Genomic DNA, 20,207 nt, shown 5'->3' with positions numbered 1-20,207 from the left:
ATGTCTCTCCCTCTGTTGAAGCTCCTCTTCATGGGACTTGCACAGACAAACTTGTCGGGAGTGTATATATTACAGGGCTGTATTACAGGGCTACATTTAGTTGCCTAAAAACAGGCACTGAAGGCCATTTTGGTGTCATGCTGTATCCTACTACTTCAGAAGGGGAAGAACTTTCTAGAGGATCTATATCTTCCCTGCCAGACTCACGTGAGGCTGACAGAGCATCTCAAAAGGTACTAAGTGCCTATATTTAGGTAAAGGGATCTCTCCTCTGAGTTAGGTGAGATACATCCTATCTTGATAGCCTTAGTGTTCCCCAATGGAACAGCTGTGAATACAAAGCCACACTGATCTTTGAAAAAGCATGGACGGACCATACAAGACTTCTCTGGCTAATGGTTGGTTACCTTAACCCATCTGGCACTTCAGTGTAACAGTAGTACTTGTTAATTACAGACAACCTGTCCCACTGCTCACCCATGGCTTCAGAAACACTGATCCCAAATTCCACCTTACCTAAATGCAGAAAGAGACTCAAACTTGGGAGTTTTGCTTCCTATTCTGATTCTCATAAATGGCTGCTGTATAAATAGAGAACCTGGATCCAAATTCCCCTGGATTATTAGGGTGGGTCCCAATGTAAAGTCTGGTTCCAACTCCAGACCTGACATTTGTTCACACAATTACACTTTAATAACATTTAATAAGTGAACTCTAAAATGCCCTTCAAAGCCCTGGCAGTCACCTAAGGATAAATGTCAGACTTGAGGCCCCACCACTGATAATGCTGCATACCTTGATGTGTAAAGAGAGGGTAAGAAGTCAAACATTCGATGACACTGCCCGAGTGCTGTCCTAGCTTTCAGGAACAGGCAACTCTGAGAATTTTTTAGACAGGCATTAGAGAATTATCTTGGTATCTCAGTGAGCTTTATTTCCCTGAAAAAGTCTGATCTGAGTCTGATTAATAGGATTATCTCTTAGGTTCATCTCTGAAACAGTCTGTGGCAGGGAGTACCACACTTTAACAGAGTGCTCAGCTGATGAGAGAGGAAAACTTGGAAAGAAAATAAATTTGCCTGGAAAGAAAAGAGAGACCTGGTTCCAAGAGAAGGAGGGAGTGGGGGAAATAACACAAGTATTTGATCTGTCTTTCCATGAAAACCAGAATCCTGTTTTTTTTTGCAAGGGCTTGTTAACTGGGATGGAGTGAGGGAAGAGAGCATCCTGGGCTGGCTGGAAGGTTCTAAAAAGATGAGTCACGTATATCTGCGTATCTCAGTCTGAGAGATGATGGCTGGGAGGCAAAGAGGATCAAGTCAGGAGAACCCTATGGTCTGTTTTATGCATAAAGTAAGGTTACAAACATCATTCAGATCTCCTTCTGGCTTTAAAAATAATGTATGCAGCTCTTTCAAGGCTTGTCTTTCTCTTTTTCACAGGGCTATGCTTTCCACAGCTGTCACTGCATTAGGAGAGGACATTAAGGCAGCTTTTTTCTCATTGTGCAAAAAGCTCCTGTTACTTGTTTCTTCCCACATGCTTCTTCAGAATTAGATAACTAATTCTTCCCAATTCTAGATTAGCTAATGAAGGAAGTAAAGTGATTTGGCCATGCCTACAAAGTGATTCCATCACAGTGAGGATAAGAAGAGTACAAACAGAAGGAACTGAGTCAGATTTGCCCCACCACAATTCAGACAGCTGTTTATCTGAAACTCCATTTATATTTGGTGGAGAGAACAGGCACATTTCAGCAAGTGTTTTGGGATAAATAGTGCTAGCACTTGAGCAAGTTACCCACACAAAGTCTTCCATGCAAAGTGCTATTTCAAATCATCCAGGGGTACCTCACCTGAGTTTTGAGTGTGGCTGTGCCTACTGAGGGTCTGTGTCTACTGAGGGTCTAAAATGTTTTGTGGTGCCAACATCAAGGGTTCCCTTTTGCCTCCATCTGTGTTTCTCTGGGAGATCTTTAATGCTCGGAACAGGATGACATCTCAAAGGCAGACTTCAGCAAACAAGAAATTGCAGGGCAAAAGATACAAATGTGGTCACAATTAATTTTTTTTTTTTTTTTTTTCTCTCCCTGGTTTTGCCTACTAGAAACACATTTCAGTGTGTTCAATTTTGATGATTTATTTTAAAACTACATTCCTTTGTTTCAGAAAGACATTTGGCTCATTTGCACCTAGCACTCAAAGAGGTCTAATCTGAAGATAAACTTTCAATGCAGGATCAGATGGATTTTATTGTCTATTTTTCTGAAGCAGCTCTGATACCACAGCTCACGTGGATGAGCTTAATTCATAGCTTGAGTTAACTCTGGACAGAGACATAATCAAACAGGAAAGAGGCTGCTGCAAATAGCTTGCAAAAGCTGAAGTCTTTGAAAGAAAAACAGCTATTTTCCCATCTGGAGCAGATCTCCACATTTCTAATGACTACCAGAATGATTCTGATTTACAAGCAAAGTAGATCAAGATGCTGGTGTTTATTCTATATATATATAGCCTACATATCTATAGTAACATTTCAAAGGAGGAAAGATCTTACCATTGCAAAATGAGTTTTTCTAGAAAACAAAACAAAACTAAAACTTCTTACTGTATATAGCAAAGCACACTATTATTTGTTAAGGACTTTCTTGTTATTATTGGAGCTCTGTGTCAACAAGTTAATTTCTCTCAGAATTGTGCAGCTCTTACAAAACATCAGTTCCATAAATGAAGGCTGATGAATGGGTATTTAAGAGAAGTAATGTTGACAGGCAGTACATCCTTTTTATTTATTTTTAATCTGACTTGACATTTTTATTAATTTCTGTTTATACAACACATTTGCTGCTTCATAATGGAAAAGATAACTAAGGATTTCCCTCTTGATATGCACTCATAGATAAAATTAGTCCAAAGGACAGGTCTTGAAGATAGCATAAAACAACTTATTTCTTATTCTCCTACTTTTATGATGTTATTTATGATGTATCAAGAATATCCTTATTGCTGGAATAAGACCCTCTCCAACTACAGCTGGGAAAGAAGTAGCTTTCTTTACTTGCCAGGGCTTTGGAGGTTTATTGTTTCCTTTTCCAAAGTGGGATGAAAAGTCAAAGTTCCAGAAAGACTTTATAAGTCAATGATCCAAAAAGCACTTGGACCACCTGTTTCAGAAGAGATCAGTTTTAATCTGAATATTCAAACCCAGAAGCCCTTTTGAACTAAAACAAATTTTCAGTGAAAGATTTTGGTCATAAACATTTTCAATCATAAAAGCCAAACACCATCTGAGAGGAAATTTTTCTCCCTTAATGAGATGAAATAGCCAAAATATTCCAAAAAGCACAGAAGAGGGAACTCTGAGTATTCTTTGCAATTTTTGTTAAACTCAAGAGCTTATATGAGAAGTATTTATGCTCTCCTGAGAGTTCATTTTGCTCATTTCTGCCAGGCTTCCTATTTTAAGCTACACAGTAAGTTTATAATTCTGTGGTTCTGAGAATGTTTGCTCCTCCTCTTTACTTCCAGGAAATGTAAATATTAATCTACTTAGACTTATTCATTGATAAATAAAATAGCACTTTTATGCTATGTGGTAAAATCCACCCCAGGATCGAGTAACCCTAATTGGTATTAGAGCAGTCATCTCAGCTGGAGCATTGTATACCATCATCCTGACCTCAAATGAATAGTCTGATGGTTTATTAATGCCTCTTTTTAATTGTTGTATCATACTGTCCTGACATGATTGTCAAATAGGGCTTCTTAGTACTAGAGTTCTCCTCCTAGAGGTCAAAGGTACCATAATGACTCCTTTAGGAACACAACAAAGAGCTGGAAAATGCAGAATAATGAGATGTAATTAAGATGGTCGGGAACGGGGAGAATTGTGGATGAGTGTCTCTAAGTCAGCAGTCAAAGACCAACTCTCCAGGCAAGAACAGCTGGACTACACATCCTGAAGACAGTATGGGATGGAATAGTGTTTTGCTAGGGAAAGAAGAGAGTGGTGGATGAATGGACACCTTCCTTACCTAACATCTGTGTTACACATGCCCACACAGACCCTTGTCTTCACCCACCCTGTTATCTAAACCCAAGTACAAATCCAACTCCAGTTGCAGCTGGGGTGACACCAATTCCTCACTAGAGCCCCACATCATGCATGAGCATGCCCACAGCCTTTTTTCCAATCTCATGACTCTGTCTGTGATCCTCACCCTACTCTGCCAGGACATCTGTCTCTCCTGAAATGTCTTGTATTCAAGAAGCTTTGCTAAAGGAACACACTGTAGGTCACTTCCAAGTCAAGTCACCCACTGTGGAGCCCCCAGTCACAGATTACTCAACAGGACTTCTCTTCAGATGTTTCACCTGACAAACCAGGGGCACATTGAAGGTTTAAATACCAGTAAACACATATATAAGTAAAAACAAAAAAGTGCCCCGGTGTCTCTCAACAGCCAAATCACCACCCCAGCATACTGGAGATGACCAAAATGACATGACTGCCTAAATCACAGGCATGTTGCTGTGAATGATCCTCCTGGCAGTTCCTCAGGCTGGGCAGGTTCAAGCTGCTATGTGTTAAAGAGAAGACTCAAGAGAGAGTCTTCTTCCAAAGAGTAATCATCCAATATCTTGCTGATGAAATGCAATTTCCTAGCTGGAAAGGACGCTGAGTATAGGGAGAGACTTCACAGGATGAATTTCAGAGAAATTTTTCTGGGCAACTGCTGTTGGTCATATGAATTTTTTATTGGCTGTGGAATGTGTCTCACGAACAGAAATTTTAGAAAGAAGAGACACTGCAGGTGTATACATGGTATTGGATATCTCACTTTTTTGTTCCTGAAGACACTATTGACTCCAGAGCTACAGAACTTAAGCAACAGGAAGGGAGAAATAGCAACAAAAGCAGAACTGGAGATAAACTCATGATGAACTCTAATCAAATTAGCATATTATCTCTATTCTAAGAGTAAGTAGCTATGACAGCATGCGTGCAAACTAGTGAAAATGACGATAAATGTCTTGTCAGAAAAATTCAGGTATGTTACAAGTTTGCAAGTCATGGACTACAATCTTGTTAGCAGTGGAAGAACATGGAAACTGTAGAGACAAGGAAATAAAAAAAAATCAATAAGAAAACTAAATTAATCCGCAATCCAGGGGCTGAGAAAAAACATAAGCTAGTCAGGAAGCAGAAGGCAAAATGAAAAAGATAGATCAATAATAATAAAAATGGAAAAAATTCTTGGTCTCAGAAAACAATGATGCTGAATTGGAAACAAAAGTGGGAAAAGAGTCAGCGGAAACTAATAAAATATTCAGAGAAGCAATTATATCAGCAAGAAAGATGTTTGCAAAGAACTAGGGGATGCTTTTCAGAGAAAGCAAAATTGAAATGCATATAGATGCATACATAGGCACAATGCTTCTATATATAAAATGGCAAATGAACAAACCATTGTGACTTTTTTTAGAACATCAAAATAAACAGAACTTTAACAATGTGGATTGCAAAACTGTGAGTAGAGCATTACAGTCAAGCAAAAAGAAGTGAAGATTATGACGCACTGCAAATTTTATCTGATTGGACAATATCAGAAAGGGAAGAATTCCATAAATGTTGGGTTTTGCCTAACAAACCTATACCCCTTACCTGCAGTCCATTTAAAACATATCAGAAAAGGATGCGCATAAGAGAATGGCGGAAAGATGGTTGTGCTCTTCAGAACTGTAAGTGCATATGTGGTGTTAGGATAATCATTCAAAAGCACAGAGCAGCACATTTCAAGACAAAAAAAAAAAAATGATGTATAGATACTGTAAAGTACCATTGCACTGATAAACTAGGACAAAGAAAGTGAACAATTATTAAGTCAAATCCTATAGCTATTGCAAACAGTTGTATTGAAACATACTTTGCAGTAGTGGGAAATAACCTCTCAAGTAAATTGTTTAAATTGTTACTATTTCTTTAGTTATATTGGAAGACAGTTAATAAATATCATAAACTTGTTTCTGTAGCTTAAACATATTAATGGTAATGGTATGATCATTTGCTTTATGTCAATAATATTATTAAGCTCAGGTAAGTCAACTCTCCTCTGAGATGTACTTCCAAAACAAACAAACAAACAAGAAAACAAATCAGGTTTCTGAAAAGAATTTGAAAAATTTCTAAAGGCTCCTATAGAAGTTTGTCTGTTATAAGTTTGGAGGGAAGAGCATCAGATATAAGATTACAAGAAATAAAGGGTAGGAATATATAGTAGTCTGTTTTCTCAACAGAGTGAGGCTAGTAGTGAATCTGTGCTGTTCAGTGTAGACCTTAATGATCTAGGGAATGAAGGGAAGGCTGACAGCTTATTAGAGATATTAAGCTACTCAGAATAGCAAAAATAAAAGTTGATTGCAAGATCTGTATAGGGACTCACAATACTAAGTGACCAGGCAGTAACATGACACATGAAATCACATGATATAAAGCTAATGCAGTGGGGCAGTAAAGCAATCTTAACTTTACATAACAAGTTATGAGCTCTACGTATTTTAATTCAAGAACAAAATGTTGGAACTATACTAGCTAGCTTCCTTAAAAGTTCATCTCAGTTCCCAGTGGTACTCAAGAAAAGAAACAAAAGATGTCTGGAATTACTGAGAATGAAAGACAATAAAACAGAGAACAGGATACTGCTATAAAAATCCATTTGTATGGTCACGCCTTGAGTACTGTGGCAAGCTTTGGTCTCGCCACCACAAAATAATAGAATAATTTGGGTTGGAAGGGACCTTAAAGCCCATCTAATCCCAACCCCCTGCCATGGGCAGGGACCCCTCCCAGAAGCCCAGGCTGCCCCCAGCCCCATCCAGCCTGCCCTTGGGCACTGCCAGGGATGGGGCAGCCACAGCTCCTCTGGCTGGCCTGGGCCAGGGCCTCACTGCCCTCCTAGTGAAAGATTTCTTCCTAATATCTCGTCTAAACCTACCCTTTTTACGTTTAAAGCCATTACTCCTTACTCTATCACTCGATTCCCTGCCCAAGACTCCCTTCCCAGCTCTCCTGTAGCCCCCTTTAGGTTTCGGCAGGCCACTGCAGCCTCTCCTTGGAGCCTTCTCCCCAGGCTAAACAACCCCAGCGCTCAGCCTCAAATTCTACATCATTACTGATTAGCACATCATGAAGACCGCACATCAGCTGTCTCCTTGTCAAAATTCCACATTATTATATAGATGAGCCCATTTTCTTAAGGACACTTCACTCTTCTACAGTACTTGTCATCCAGGGATTTTACAAAGGAAGATAAGTGTCATCAAGCTCGCTTTTTAGCTGGGGAAACTGAGACCTAGAGCAGAAATATAACTTGACAAAAGCAAGTAGCTGATGAAGGCAGGGATAGAAGTAAACTCCAGGTCTTCCCATCAGCTCATCCACTTCTGGCAGCAGTTAATTGATTGTGCTGAATTATTTTCAACTAGCCTCAAAAGCAGAGGTTAGAAAACTGTTCAGTTCTCAAGCATAAGTAAAAAGAATCTATTAAAATGGAATAGAAGGTCTGAAAAAAAAAATAATAAAAAAATAATCCTAATATCCAACCTGCCTGTTTGAAAGTGAAAAAATGAAAATTTAATACAGTCTTAGCTCTGAGCAACTTTGCAGAATGGTTCATATCTGGGGTCAGTTCACTACACAGTTATTGAGAAAAAAAGCAGCTCAATTAACTGTCTCTGGTGACTGTTTTCTGAGGTTCCTCCTCTGATCTTGCTGTGTTTTCATGGTTCACCGGTTCTTTGACAGGGATTACATTTAAAATTGCACATAAGAAATGTATTTTTCTTAATAAATTCAGGCTGAAATTCAATTCCACGGCTTGCAGTTCCAGCCCTTTGCCCTTTCTTTACCTTCAGACAGAGACGTATGATTAAAACTTGGTTATGCCATTCTGAGGAAAGATACCATAGAAATAAAACAAACAAGCAAACAAACAAACACTAACTCGAATGGAAAATAACTGATAGAATATCTTTTTCCAGTGCTATCAGAAACTGAATTTCAAAGTATTCAGAGGACTAGATGGCTAGATATCTCCTGGGATATGCTCAAGCCAAAATCAATTCAAGAATTAAACAATAAAGAACAATTAAGTACATTTTCTCTCTCACAACTTTGGTCACAGGTATCTAACACAAGATACAGGATCAGAATGTACGCCCAGTTTCCTTTGTCTCTGAAACTGTTTCCCCATTTTTAGTGCAAGTCAATGTTCAAGCTTCTTCTAAAGATAAATAGGAAAGCAGTAGAACAAATGTCTTCTGCATTATTCAAAATCCTCACATCCTGAGACATAACAGAGAATAATATGGCTTAATGGTGAACTTGAGTACTGGTTCCATCATGAGAAATGCTTTGTTCTTAGACAACTTGCATTTTTCCCAGGGGGATCAAAACTTTTGCATGATCTGTTTCTCGGTATTATTCTGCCTTGGTCTGCAGCAGTCCAGTGCACAGAGGCAAAGAAATGAGAAATCAAAACCAGTGGAACTCATTTTTGACAGATTAAATCCTACATTTTAAAGAGGATCAAGAACTTTCAAAAGTTTTTAGCCCTCTGTAACAGAGAATATTTACCAACAAGAGCCCTCTAATCGTATTTTCACAGGCTGGTATAGTAATGCCTCTTGAACACAAAGATGCTACCTTTGTCTAACAAGGAACCAAAACTCAGCTGGATGTACACTGGGCACTTGGCTCTCAACAAACCCAAAATACAATTCTCTGCATTAGTTAAAATTATCTTTGTGGGTAAAGCCAATTTTAATGGCCACAGGCTGAGTGCTTGCATGTGGACAGGTAATTTAATGAAGTTTTTAGACTTGTAACTTCCAGTCTGAGTCCAATTTTGGAAATAACATTCATTTCTTCTAGGAATATTCATATCTCTGTATCATCCCAGCAGTGCACCGGTTCTCCCCCAGAGTCATCCTGCATGTTCTTTGGTAAGACACAAAGCTCAGTTTATCCAACATTTTTAATTCATTAGTTCAGATTCAACTCATTGCTGTGACCAAAAAAGGTCAAAGAGAGTTGTATGGTTTTCAAAATACCTTTGAGCCCTCCATTTTCCATGGCTGTTGTTCACTAGAGGGAAGAGAAGAGCAAGCAGCTAGATTCAGCACTTCGCCCCCACCTTTGTTAAGGCAGAAGCATACTGACATGCTGGATGTAAGATATTTGACTATGTTGCCATGGTACATGGCAAACATCAAATTTCAGTGGTTTTAATCCAGCACTTTTCATAGGACCCTTGAAAGGGTCAGTAACTCCAATAACAAAAAGTGATTCTTGATTCATTACATATGATTTAACTTGCATAACAATCATAAAAAGAGCCTGACAAGTTACTTTAAGACATTGTAAAACCATGCATTTTTAATTATAAGCATGAGACTCAACTGTTGTTAAAAAAAAAAAAAAAAAAAAAGCACTTTCTGACAATCAGGGTGTATTATAACTTTTCTTTATAACATATCTCTTTATAACCAAGAGTTTTCATATTCTCCTTTTAAAATAAATTTCCCTAGAGCTCTCTTCCTCACCAAACAATACTCCCCAATAAGGGTAATCATATGGAAAGTGAAGAAAGGGCTTGCCCTCATGTGATTTGTCTAAATTGTACCAGCTGCTCTCCACCCCACAGTGCAATTACTGTTGTTACCTCATTAGTGCTTTAATTAGAGCTCCAGTGTAGGCCAATGTGGAAAGGTTTGATATGTCAGGTTGGTTGGGTCAGGGTGATATATTTAGGGTATGCTCAAGTCTTGGTTTGGTTTAAAGGTTGTTTTTTTTTTTAGGGTTGCTGTAAATTACAGGTAGAGAAAGTGATCTGTACGTGAAGAGTCTCCAACTGTGCATCTATTTTTCAGTTCTTTTTGTTATCTTTAAGTAGAAAGGGTTATTCTGGGGACAGTAAAGTTATTCTCCAGGTTCTGAGCTACCTATGCTCTCTGTCAGAAATGCTATCAAAGAATTTTAAAGGTCTTTTTGATTGCTAGAGAGAGGCAAAGGGGCTATGGTAGATCCACAGGGCTGACCTCCAGGCTATGATGTAAAAACTAAATGCTTTGAGTACTGCAAACTTGCTAACTTGTGCTCTCTAAATAGGATTTGTATGTGAGTTAGTCTCTATATCAGTGAGTTAATTCACTGTGAGGCTGTTTGTGCTTTTGGGATGGCTCTCTTGGTAGCACACAATTATATTGTGTGTCACACTGAATATATTTCTCTCCGTAGAATGTAAAGATTTTTTTTTTTTACATAAAAACAGACTCCTATTACGTTTTTTTTTCTCTTTTCAGCTACACACAATATGATCTGTTTGCCTCATCTTAACAATTAATTCAAAGACTAATTCACCTTTTTTTTTCTTAGATTAGGAAATATTCAGATTAGTCGCTGGCTTCCTAGGTAACAGAGAAGTTGTTTTCTTGGTGAATCACATGAAAAGCACAGATCTGACAAGGTGAGAGCTCAAGGCTTCTTAGCCTTGAAAAAGCTGACAGTGGCTGCCTGTTCTGAAGCATTTACACTTTCTCCATGGGGGTTGGAGCAGCATACTCCAACATATATACCCACTCTTTGTTCCCTAAGTGAAAAAGACTCCAGTGAGCCCTGGGAATTCCCTGTCAGGACATCTGCCTCCTTCCTAGCTGGCTTTTACTGCAAAGGGATGAAAGAAGAAGATCGTTGTTTTTTTTTTTTTTTTTTTTTTTTTTTTTTTTTTTTTTTTTCCAGCATTGTCCTTTATAATAACATTGATCTGGCTGATCCACACCCGTTATTTTCTGGGAAAGCATCACTGAATTTTAGTTGAAGGTTCCAAGTAGTTTATGAAAAAGCTTCCTTCTTTCTCTGCCTGCTGTTGGCTGGTACAGAGGACAGAGTGTTGGCTAAACAGATAAACAGCTTGTTAACTGTGGGCGGCAATGAGAAGGAAAGTTAAAAAGAGGAAGGCTAAAGAACAAATACGTGGCAATAATGGGAATGGAGAAGGTGTAGATGGCTATACAATGAAATGCAATTCCTTACAACAATTATTACATTTTTTAAAAAAACATGGATGAAAGAAGTGCCCTAGTTCTCAAGAGCTCAAGTGGAGAAGCAGATGTTATAGCACACCTCCTGTTTTTGAACGTTTTTCCTTCCTACATCTCAAAACATTTTACAAAGTAAGGCAAACAGCATTACAGAAGAGAAGAATGGCCTGAGGTCAAGGAAACAACCAAAAACAGATCACAGCAATTTTGACTTGCAGTGTTAGCTACTGTGGCAACTGCAGAGAGCAGCTGAAGATGTTTGACCTTTCTGTGTTTTATTTTATATGAAAGTAGAAGTGGAACATCACAGGTGCCTATCAAAATATCCCTCAATGGAAGATGGCAGTGTCCTTCCACCCACATAAATCCTTACCAGAAGAACAAGAATCACTGGCCCTTGATATATGTAGTCGATATATTTCCCTGGTTCTTTTCCAAACCAGCATCTGTAAGAAACAAAAGAAATGAGATAAATGTTTATAAAGGGGAATGCAGTTCTTCTACACAGGTTGTAATATCAAGGACATGATGGAGAGACTTTCCCTTATGCTCCAAGTTGTATAATTATGTACATAATCAGCAAGTGATTGAGTTTTCTGCTACAAAGCCTTCTTTTGTTTCGACACGGGTCTGAGCCTCATTTTCTTCTCCCATCAGACAATTCATGTTCCCATCCTGTAGTTGGCTATTGACTATTCAATTATTTCCAAGAAATGTGAGAACCTGCTATAAGGAGGATGCAGAAGATGTAACCTGCTGCATCTGAAAAAGGGATGAAATAAATATTCTTTGTAAGGAGAAAAATTTGTTACTTATTGCAGTGCCCAAAGACCCTTCAATTCCAGAAAGTAAGGGCTATTACAGCAAATGTGTCTCAAGTTGCAAGGAAATGATGGGTAAATAAGGTACTGGATGAAGGTGTGCATCCCATTGGCTTTGAACCAAGCTGGTGACCACCAAATCCAGCATACAGTAAAAAGACATTATCTGAAGCTAGGAAATACCTGATCCAATATTACTAAAAGGGCATGAACTTAGGTTAAGTGAAAGCACAGGTAAACCACAGGACTTTAGATGAGCAGAGAGCCTCGATATTTCATGTGTTACTGACTGCTGGCTTGACTCTCACTTCTACTAATTCCAAATGTTTTTTTCCCTGCTTCGTTATACAACAGATGAGTCATAGAATCATAGAACCATAGAATATCATGAGCTGGAAGGGACAACCAAGGACCATCAAGTCCAACTCCTGGCTCCACACAGGACCACACAAAAATCAAACCACGAGTCTGAGAGCATTGTCCAAATCCTTCTTGAACTCTGGCAGACTCGGTGCCGTGACCACTGCCCTGGGGTTGCCTGACCACCTCTGGGTGCAGACCCTTTCCCTAACCCCCAGCCTGATTCTCCCCTGTCCCAGCTCCATGCCATTCCCTCGGGTCCTCGTGAGGGAGCTGCAGGCCGCCATGAGGCCTCCCCTCAGCCTGCTCTGCTCTGGGCTGAACAAGCCAAGGGACCTCATCTGCTCCTCCCGTCTTCCCCTCTAAACCCTTCACCATCTTTGTAAACCTCCTTTGGACACTCTTTAATAGTTTTATGTACTTCTTATGTTGTGGTGCCCAAAACGGCACAGAGTACTGGAGGTGAGGCCACACCAGCACAGAGCAGAGTGGGACGATCCGTTCCCTCAACCGGCTGGCAGTGCAGTGCTTGATGCACCCCATGGTACAGATGGCCCTTTTGGCTTCCAAAAGCCCGTGCTTTCACAGTGACCCATACAGGGAATCATAAATCAGTTATATTTCTGTCAGTAAATTAATCAGAAGCAGAGGTCATGCCTGGACTCAGTGATTTACACCATTATATTGTACAGCTTTGGCCCAGGCCAAACAATAGCTAACTCTCAAACAATTCCTGGGGAACAAATTTGGAGTTAGTAGGAACTAGAGAACCTTCCCAACAGACCGCAGCTGCCCTGATTTGGGGGCCAAGAGAGTTTAGTAATATGGATGTGAATCAGTCCATGCTATTTGGACTCCAGCCCCAATAGTGATTCCAGGCTCATCTAATTTAATATTACAGATATAGCCATGATATACAGATATATCCATAATACTGGTTCCACCGAGCAGAGACAACTTTGCTGTCATAATGCCATAATGCCTTAAGGTTTAAGTCATTGGAGCTCCAGATCTTGTTCCACAGGAAGCAGATTTTGCAGTTCAAGTGTATGAGGGTTTTTTTCCCTTTATGGATGCCACCTAACAAGTCTACAAAGCAAAAAATTATGTCTCCTCTGTGTTCATTTTGTCATTAAAGGTAAGGCTAGTGCTTCTGGAGACATGAAAACAAGGGCAGCTCCTGAGCTAAGAAGGCCATGAATATTTTCATATTTTCACTTTTACAAAAATTCAAGAAATAATACTTGGTGACTCAAGGAGGTTGCAATCTGTAAGACAGGACATCAGAAGTAGATAAGGTAAATAAAATGAGATAAGGAAAGCTATGGTTCAATTAGAATTAGTTTCAATAACATAATGTCCTCAAAACACATTGCTTGTGTTTTAGAGAAAGATAGAAAGAGCATTTGCTCTTTGCAAAATGCTTTTATTGCCCTGAATGTACAGAAATATTGGGATATGCACCAGGGTTCTAGGAGTACAATTTAGTATCACACAATTTTTGCCTTTCCTTGATTTATTTTTTTCAGGTCCAAATGAACCATAGGGCTTTGAATATTTTGTAAATAGAAAACACATCTGTTATTCCCTGGTGCGCTGACCACAAATTAATGTAAATTGATAATTTTGCAACTAATTTTCCAAAATTTGGCAGTGAGAGCAAGACTTGGAATAAGATACTTCCTATAGTCTATTTATCATCCCTGAATCCCCAGAATCCCCAGAACAGCTTTAAAAGAATGAAACCTCTTTTTTTTTTTTTTTTTTTTGTATTAGAAAGATGGAATGATATGAAGAAAAATGATGTCTAAGATATGCCAAGGCAGGAAACGCAACTCTCCAGAACTTGCAAGACCTAGATTTAAGAGATGTTTTTGAAGGGCATTTCAAGAGAACTACTAGAGATTGCCTGAAACTTTGAGAACCAAGAGCCATTAGAAGAGGAATTTCTGGAAAGCTGGAAGAGGAATCCAAACGGGACCAATAAGGGACTGAGACATGTGGCAGAGTTTTGTGAGCCAGAAGAAGTCTGCAGAAAATTTGGAAGAGAGGTTGTAGAGCACAAATGAGGTTAAATGGCAAAGGTTGCTCTCTGCTCTCTGGAATTAAAATATTGCTTAACTGTAAGATCATACTGAAGAAAAAAATACTAATATTTACTATCTGAAGCCCAGTATCAGACTAAAGTTGTATTGAGTGAGGCACCACGTATGTATACACACACTTTCACAAAATTTGAGGGAAGGAGGTTGTTGCCAAAGGTAAACTTCTACAACACAGGCATCTACATGCACATGCAAGCTTGTTAATCCAGGTTCCTTTTGTGTTTAGTAGACGAAAAATAATAATAAAAAAGCTTTTCTAGAATGATTCTCATCTACTTAGGCTATAAAACAGATCTGTTACTTTGCAGTCTAAACATTTCTAGTCTGCCCATTAAATTAAGAGAGTAAGGTTAGAGGATAGATATGTGCCATAGACGTTACATATGTCTACATTTCATTTGCTGAATTTCATATTTACAGTCTAACTGATCAAATTGAGACCTTAGCTGGCATATTGCAAACATTCTGCCTGTCATCTTAACTCTAACTTTAAATCCAATATAAGCCCTTATTCCACAGTAAAATCTGTACTACACATCTCTTTATAACCAAAAGAGAGAAATCTGAAACACTTAAAATTACTTGGTGCATCAGAATTTAATTTCAGCTTTGTGTTACATGTAAAAGCCACTTTTCTCTCTCTCTCTCTTTTTTTTTTCTTTGTGTTTTTTTTTTTTTTTCTCTTCTTTACCTCTGGAAGAATAAACAAACACTCTGTAAATATTGAAGAGGAAAATTTATGAAGACAGTTCTTATTAAACTCAGATATATAAACACACTTCTATTGGATAGCGCTAATTAATATTCTCCACGGTTCTGTGATGGTTCTTCATATAGCAAAAAACAACATTGGTTTTATCATTATTGTTAATTAGACCTTACTAATGTTCTTCTCCTTACCAGTGGTCCACCAATGAAATTGTTAAATTGTTACAATAATATCTCTTAATCATTTTGTTTTGTTTTGTTTTCCTTTTTTTACTGACTCATTGTCAGATTTTGCTAAAAACCTGTTAAATCCCAGACAGGGTGTTTGCCACAGTACCAATTATATTGGCCTCACTATGCAAAACACTTCTTCATACTTATAATAAGTATAAAAAAGGAAAAAAAAAAAAAAAAAGGAGCTCATTGAAGCATTTCCTTAACATTCTTCTTGTGCATTACTTTGAGCCTTTAAGCTACTATGAGCTACACATAGCATGAACCTCCAAACAATTTATGTTATAGCTCAAATGCATACTCAGATAAAGAAGTTCTGAATTATGGGCTGCCCACTGGAGTATCTGAACAGTCTTGAAGGTTGTAGGCAAGCACAGGTTTTGCATTGGTGTCCTGTTTGCTAGTTCAAGGGGAGTAAAACAGTTTCTCCAGAGGTTAGGATAAATGGAGCATTAGCCAGGATGGTCAGTCTGTTTCACAGAACAGTTGAGGTTGGCAGGGATCTCTGGGGATTGTTTAGTCCAACACCCCTTGCTCAAAGCAGAGCCAACAGGAGCAAGTTGCAGATAACTATGTTCATTTGTTTTTTTGAGTATCTACAAGGATGAAGACTCCACGACTTCCCTGGGCTATCTGTTCCAATGTTCAACCACCCTCACAAAAAAGAAAAAAAAGTGTTTCCTTATGTTCAGATGGCAAGTCATGTGTTTCCATTTGTGCCTTTGCATCTTGTCCTGTCAGTGGGCACCACTGGTTTTATCTTCTCCACACCCTGCTATCAGATATTTATAAACATTGGTGTGACACCCCTCTTCCCCCTCCAGGATAAAGAGTCCCAGCTCTTTCAGCCTCTCCTGGCATGAGAGATGATGAATTATCTTGGCAGCAATTATTTCTCGAAGCTGGGAATTACTTTTCTCTCTGTCTGTATTTGTACACAGTTATGCACTCAAGTTAAAGGCATGATTTCTATATTATCCAAAGCACAGGGAAAGGATTATGTAAATGTCACAAAGTTTATTCCAAACTCTCCCAATGGCTAATTGGAGAGGAGAAGAGACAATACCTAAGTTAAATACACACAATCTCACATAATGCACATGTACCGCACATACGTTTAGTGCTTTAGTTTGACTGCTCAGCTTTAGTCTGACAGAATCTGCCCCTTTCCTCAGACCAGGAGGCAGTAGGAAGAGGCTATCTGAAGTATCATGTGCTTTAATGCTTGAGAAGATGACTGAATATTCATGATAACTGACAGGCCCTCAGCAAGCAATTCATTTCTAGTTTTGCTTCAGTTCATTTACTTCACTGAGTCTCCCCTGCATATGCCATTACTACAAACATGAAAAGCAGAGTTCATTTAATAGCCCTTGTCTTATAGCTTTATGCCCTTACCAGCTCTTCATTTACAGGAGCTCTGCCTGTCTGTCTGTGTGGTGTGTGTTAGATCAAAGGAATGGCACTGTGGAAGTGTCCAGTCTCAGTTTCTCAAGCAGGGTGATGAAGTACATGAATCCTGGCCCCACCGCTGACACTAAGCAAGGATAACACTAAGGCTCCAGGCCATTACACCCCACACGACAGTGGGCAGAAGCCGAAAGGACTTTCCATTTTACACAGTAGGCTTGGAGCTGCTGTGCTGTACAATGAAGATGTGTGCGAATGTTTCACTTCATGCCAAGCATCAGCATAAATGTGAAAACATCCCAAGACATTAGGTTTAGTTGTCTGGGTCGACCAAAAGTAACCTGCAACCTCCCCTATCAGCAAGCCCTTTAGCCAAATGATGTACGTTAGTATGTGAAAATTTGCCCATGACATGAATTTAAAAACTCAAGCTCCATTTCATAATCCACCCAAGGCAGAGAGGTTGATCCTAGAGACTCAACAGGAGCAGCCTATATACCACAGAACATTCTGCATAGAAATAGAATCACTTTGTTTTTCTTGCCATGCTGACAGTATTTTTCATCCTTCTTTCTTTTGTAATGCTATATTGTGCAGGACCTATATAATGGCTGTATAAACATGTCATATCTTTCTTCATATCTAAGATACATCAAAGTGAGGTTCTTTAACATTCATGTTGCAGGCATAGAGATGATCTTGAAAGGAGGAACTGGTACAGGTGATACACTAGTTTCTCTATACATCTGCCTTGCATGTACGATCGCAGATGTTGTGGCATGTTGTGGGGTTGCCCTTATTTATTTTGTGAGTGATGAGCAGTCCTTCAAAAATGATGTGTCCAAACCTTAGTGTTCAACTCAGTCACTCAGAACAAGAAAGTTTAATCAGCATTGCTGCTATTAAAGCATGTGGTATTTTGCCTCTCTGTTTTAAGGTACTAGTTCTACAGTTGAAAGTTCTAGCTTCAGCACAATGAGACAGCTGCCATGCTGCCCTTGCTTGTTCAAGAAAGGAACTTGACCATGAAGCAGACACAAAATGTTGCAATCCTTCACCCAGACAGAAAAAAAATGTTTGTGAGCATGGAAACTAGGGAAATCTGGTCATCTGAGGTTACCTCCCAGGGCTGCTTGACTTGGACACCCAAAAAACAGGCTCCAGTTAAACTTTTATTTGCCATTTTGGAACTACAACATGGATTCTCCTGTGTGATTGCTGTAGACTGGGATTGGGCCTCACTAAACATTTCTGTCAGTTGAAGGGTGTCTGGATGACTGCCATTATGTGCAACTCCTGGGAATTAGATTATCACCTTCAAAGTCACCACTGAAGCTATAGGAAAGATTAGTCAAGGGTTCAAAAGTTAGTGGGGAGAAAAGAATAAGAACTTAGTAGTGCATAACAGAATTCCTCCCATACAGTGTAGATGCCCGTAACTCAGCCAGTAATCCTGTCCATCTCCTCTAGAGTCAGGAGAGAGAAATAGTGCATGTAAATTTAATTCATCCAACCTGCTTCAAACATCTTCTTCCAGATGAGATGAAATACACCCCAGACTGCATTTACTGTTTTGATTGATCACCACTAATCATAACAGACCATAGATTAGTGCAGATGCAGACACCTATGAGGTAGATACTTACGTTTAATAATATGTGCTACAGACAGAGAAAGAGATAGACAGTGTGGTCATATGAATACCAGATTCATGGAGGAAAGAATTTATTAAGATTAGAGAAGTGAGCTGTAACAGCCAGTACACATTGATCCAAACACCAGTTGCAAAGTACAAGCTGAACTATACCTGACCAGTATCAATGTTTGTGGGAAAAAAAAAAAAAACAAAACAACACAGATGCCTGCTTATCTCCAATATTTTTCAATTTCATGCACTTACTGCTTCCACTTGGAAGAGACAGAAACAGAAATGCAAAAATTCCAACTGTAAGACAACTTTTGGCAGGCTGAAACTGAATTCTGCACACCCAGAAGGCTAAATCCTTTAGCACTCAACTGTAATTTTCACCAAGGTCTTATTCAAGCAGAACTCCCATTGAAGGAGATTAATCTTACTATAAATCATGTACAAAGATATCATATGAAAACTTTAGAATTTGACAAAGGAGATTTGGGAATATATTGATACTTTCAGGAGTTGACTCAAATAGTGTTCTGAAATTTGAGGTCATTTGGGTTTAGATGACCTTTTCTCTTTCCAATCAGCCTAATTTCTAAATTACTAGTTCAGCTTATAGCCATTTCCTAATTTATTTAGAGAGCCACATAAACACAAATGTTAACATCACTTACTGTTCATTTTCATAATATAATTTGCCAATGGCCCAGGCAATGATGATTGGGCAAGGAATACCTGCAACAACAGCAAAAAAAATAATCAGTTAATCCATTTATGTATCGATGATACAATATTAGATATATCTCTGTTTAGATAGAGGTTTGTAATGAGGATAGAAGAGTCTTTCTTAATGCACTGGAAGACTCAAAATACAAGTGGTCCTATCTTGGTATACTTGAGACACTGCAATTGCTAAAACATCTCCTTGTATTAAATGAAATAATCTCATCAAGAAAAAACTTAGGACTAATAAAAGAAGTTAATAAAATTATTAACAAGTGTAACAGTGTGTATCATATATACCTATTTTTCTATGCATGTGATCAGAAAAGTTCTGGCTAGCTTAGAGGCAATTCTGTCCCCTTTTCATTTTCCTGCCTTTGACACGGCAAAACCTTATAGACAGCATTTGGAGGTGGGCATTGTTTAGATTTTTATTTCCCTGGCTGCAAGAAGATTGTAAATTTATTGGGTTCTTTAAATGAAGCCAATTTTCAACATCTTCAACAACTTTTTCAGTTAAGTCTTGAACCTGTGAAACAGGATGATGAGAATCTCTTGATATCTCTTAAACTCTTGATCTCTTGTTGCATTAGGTGAGTTGTATCTGTACACCTAATGTCCCTGCAGTGCCATGTCCTCTGCTTTCTAATTCTATTGTTATATGAGTCTCATGTCTGCAGCTTTAGCCTTGTTTTGCTTGTTTTGTATTAGGCCTTCAGAGTTCAGTCAGTTTCAAGGGGATGAGCATTTTTCTGGAGAAGGATATTCGAGGTGAGGAAGAGTAAGTGGAGCTGGCCTTTTTGCATGGATCTCCTGGGGGAAGACATGACCATTTTCACACATGCATTTCCCAGGCAGTCTGGACAGATGCCAAAATTGGAAGAGGAGGAATTTCCATCTCCATTTCTCTTTTCCCTTTAACCTGTCACCTCAGCCAAAAAACAAACAAGAAAATAAGCTTCTCCAGCTCCATCCCTCATTCCAGCCTCCAGTTTCACATCCCTTTAAAACCAACGTTACTCCAAGGTGAATGCCCAGATTCAGTGACCCTCACTGGAACCTGCTTCCTTCCCACTGGAAGCAACATGACTTAAGCCCTCTTGTAGGA

General features: G+C 38.9%; 1 protein-coding gene across 1 annotated transcript in view; it reads right to left on the bottom strand.

Moving 5' to 3' along the window:
- The window catches only part of CRHR2 (corticotropin releasing hormone receptor 2), a 108,314-nt gene that overhangs the window by 22,585 nt on the left and 65,522 nt on the right, over window positions 1–20,207 (bottom strand). The window contains exons 7-8 of the mRNA XM_032183444.1: window positions 19,051–19,111; window positions 11,473–11,545 (exon numbers count right to left, since the gene is read on the bottom strand). Coding sequence (XP_032039335.1) covers window positions 11,473–11,545; window positions 19,051–19,111 — 134 coding nt within the window. The remainder of the gene's footprint in view (window positions 1–11,472; window positions 11,546–19,050; window positions 19,112–20,207) is intronic.

The sequence above is a fragment of the Aythya fuligula genome, chromosome 2 (genome assembly GCF_009819795.1).
Source record: "Aythya fuligula isolate bAytFul2 chromosome 2, bAytFul2.pri, whole genome shotgun sequence".
Classification (NCBI taxonomy): domain Eukaryota; kingdom Metazoa; phylum Chordata; class Aves; order Anseriformes; family Anatidae; genus Aythya; species Aythya fuligula.
This window is presented reverse-complemented; position numbering and strand designations above follow the sequence as displayed.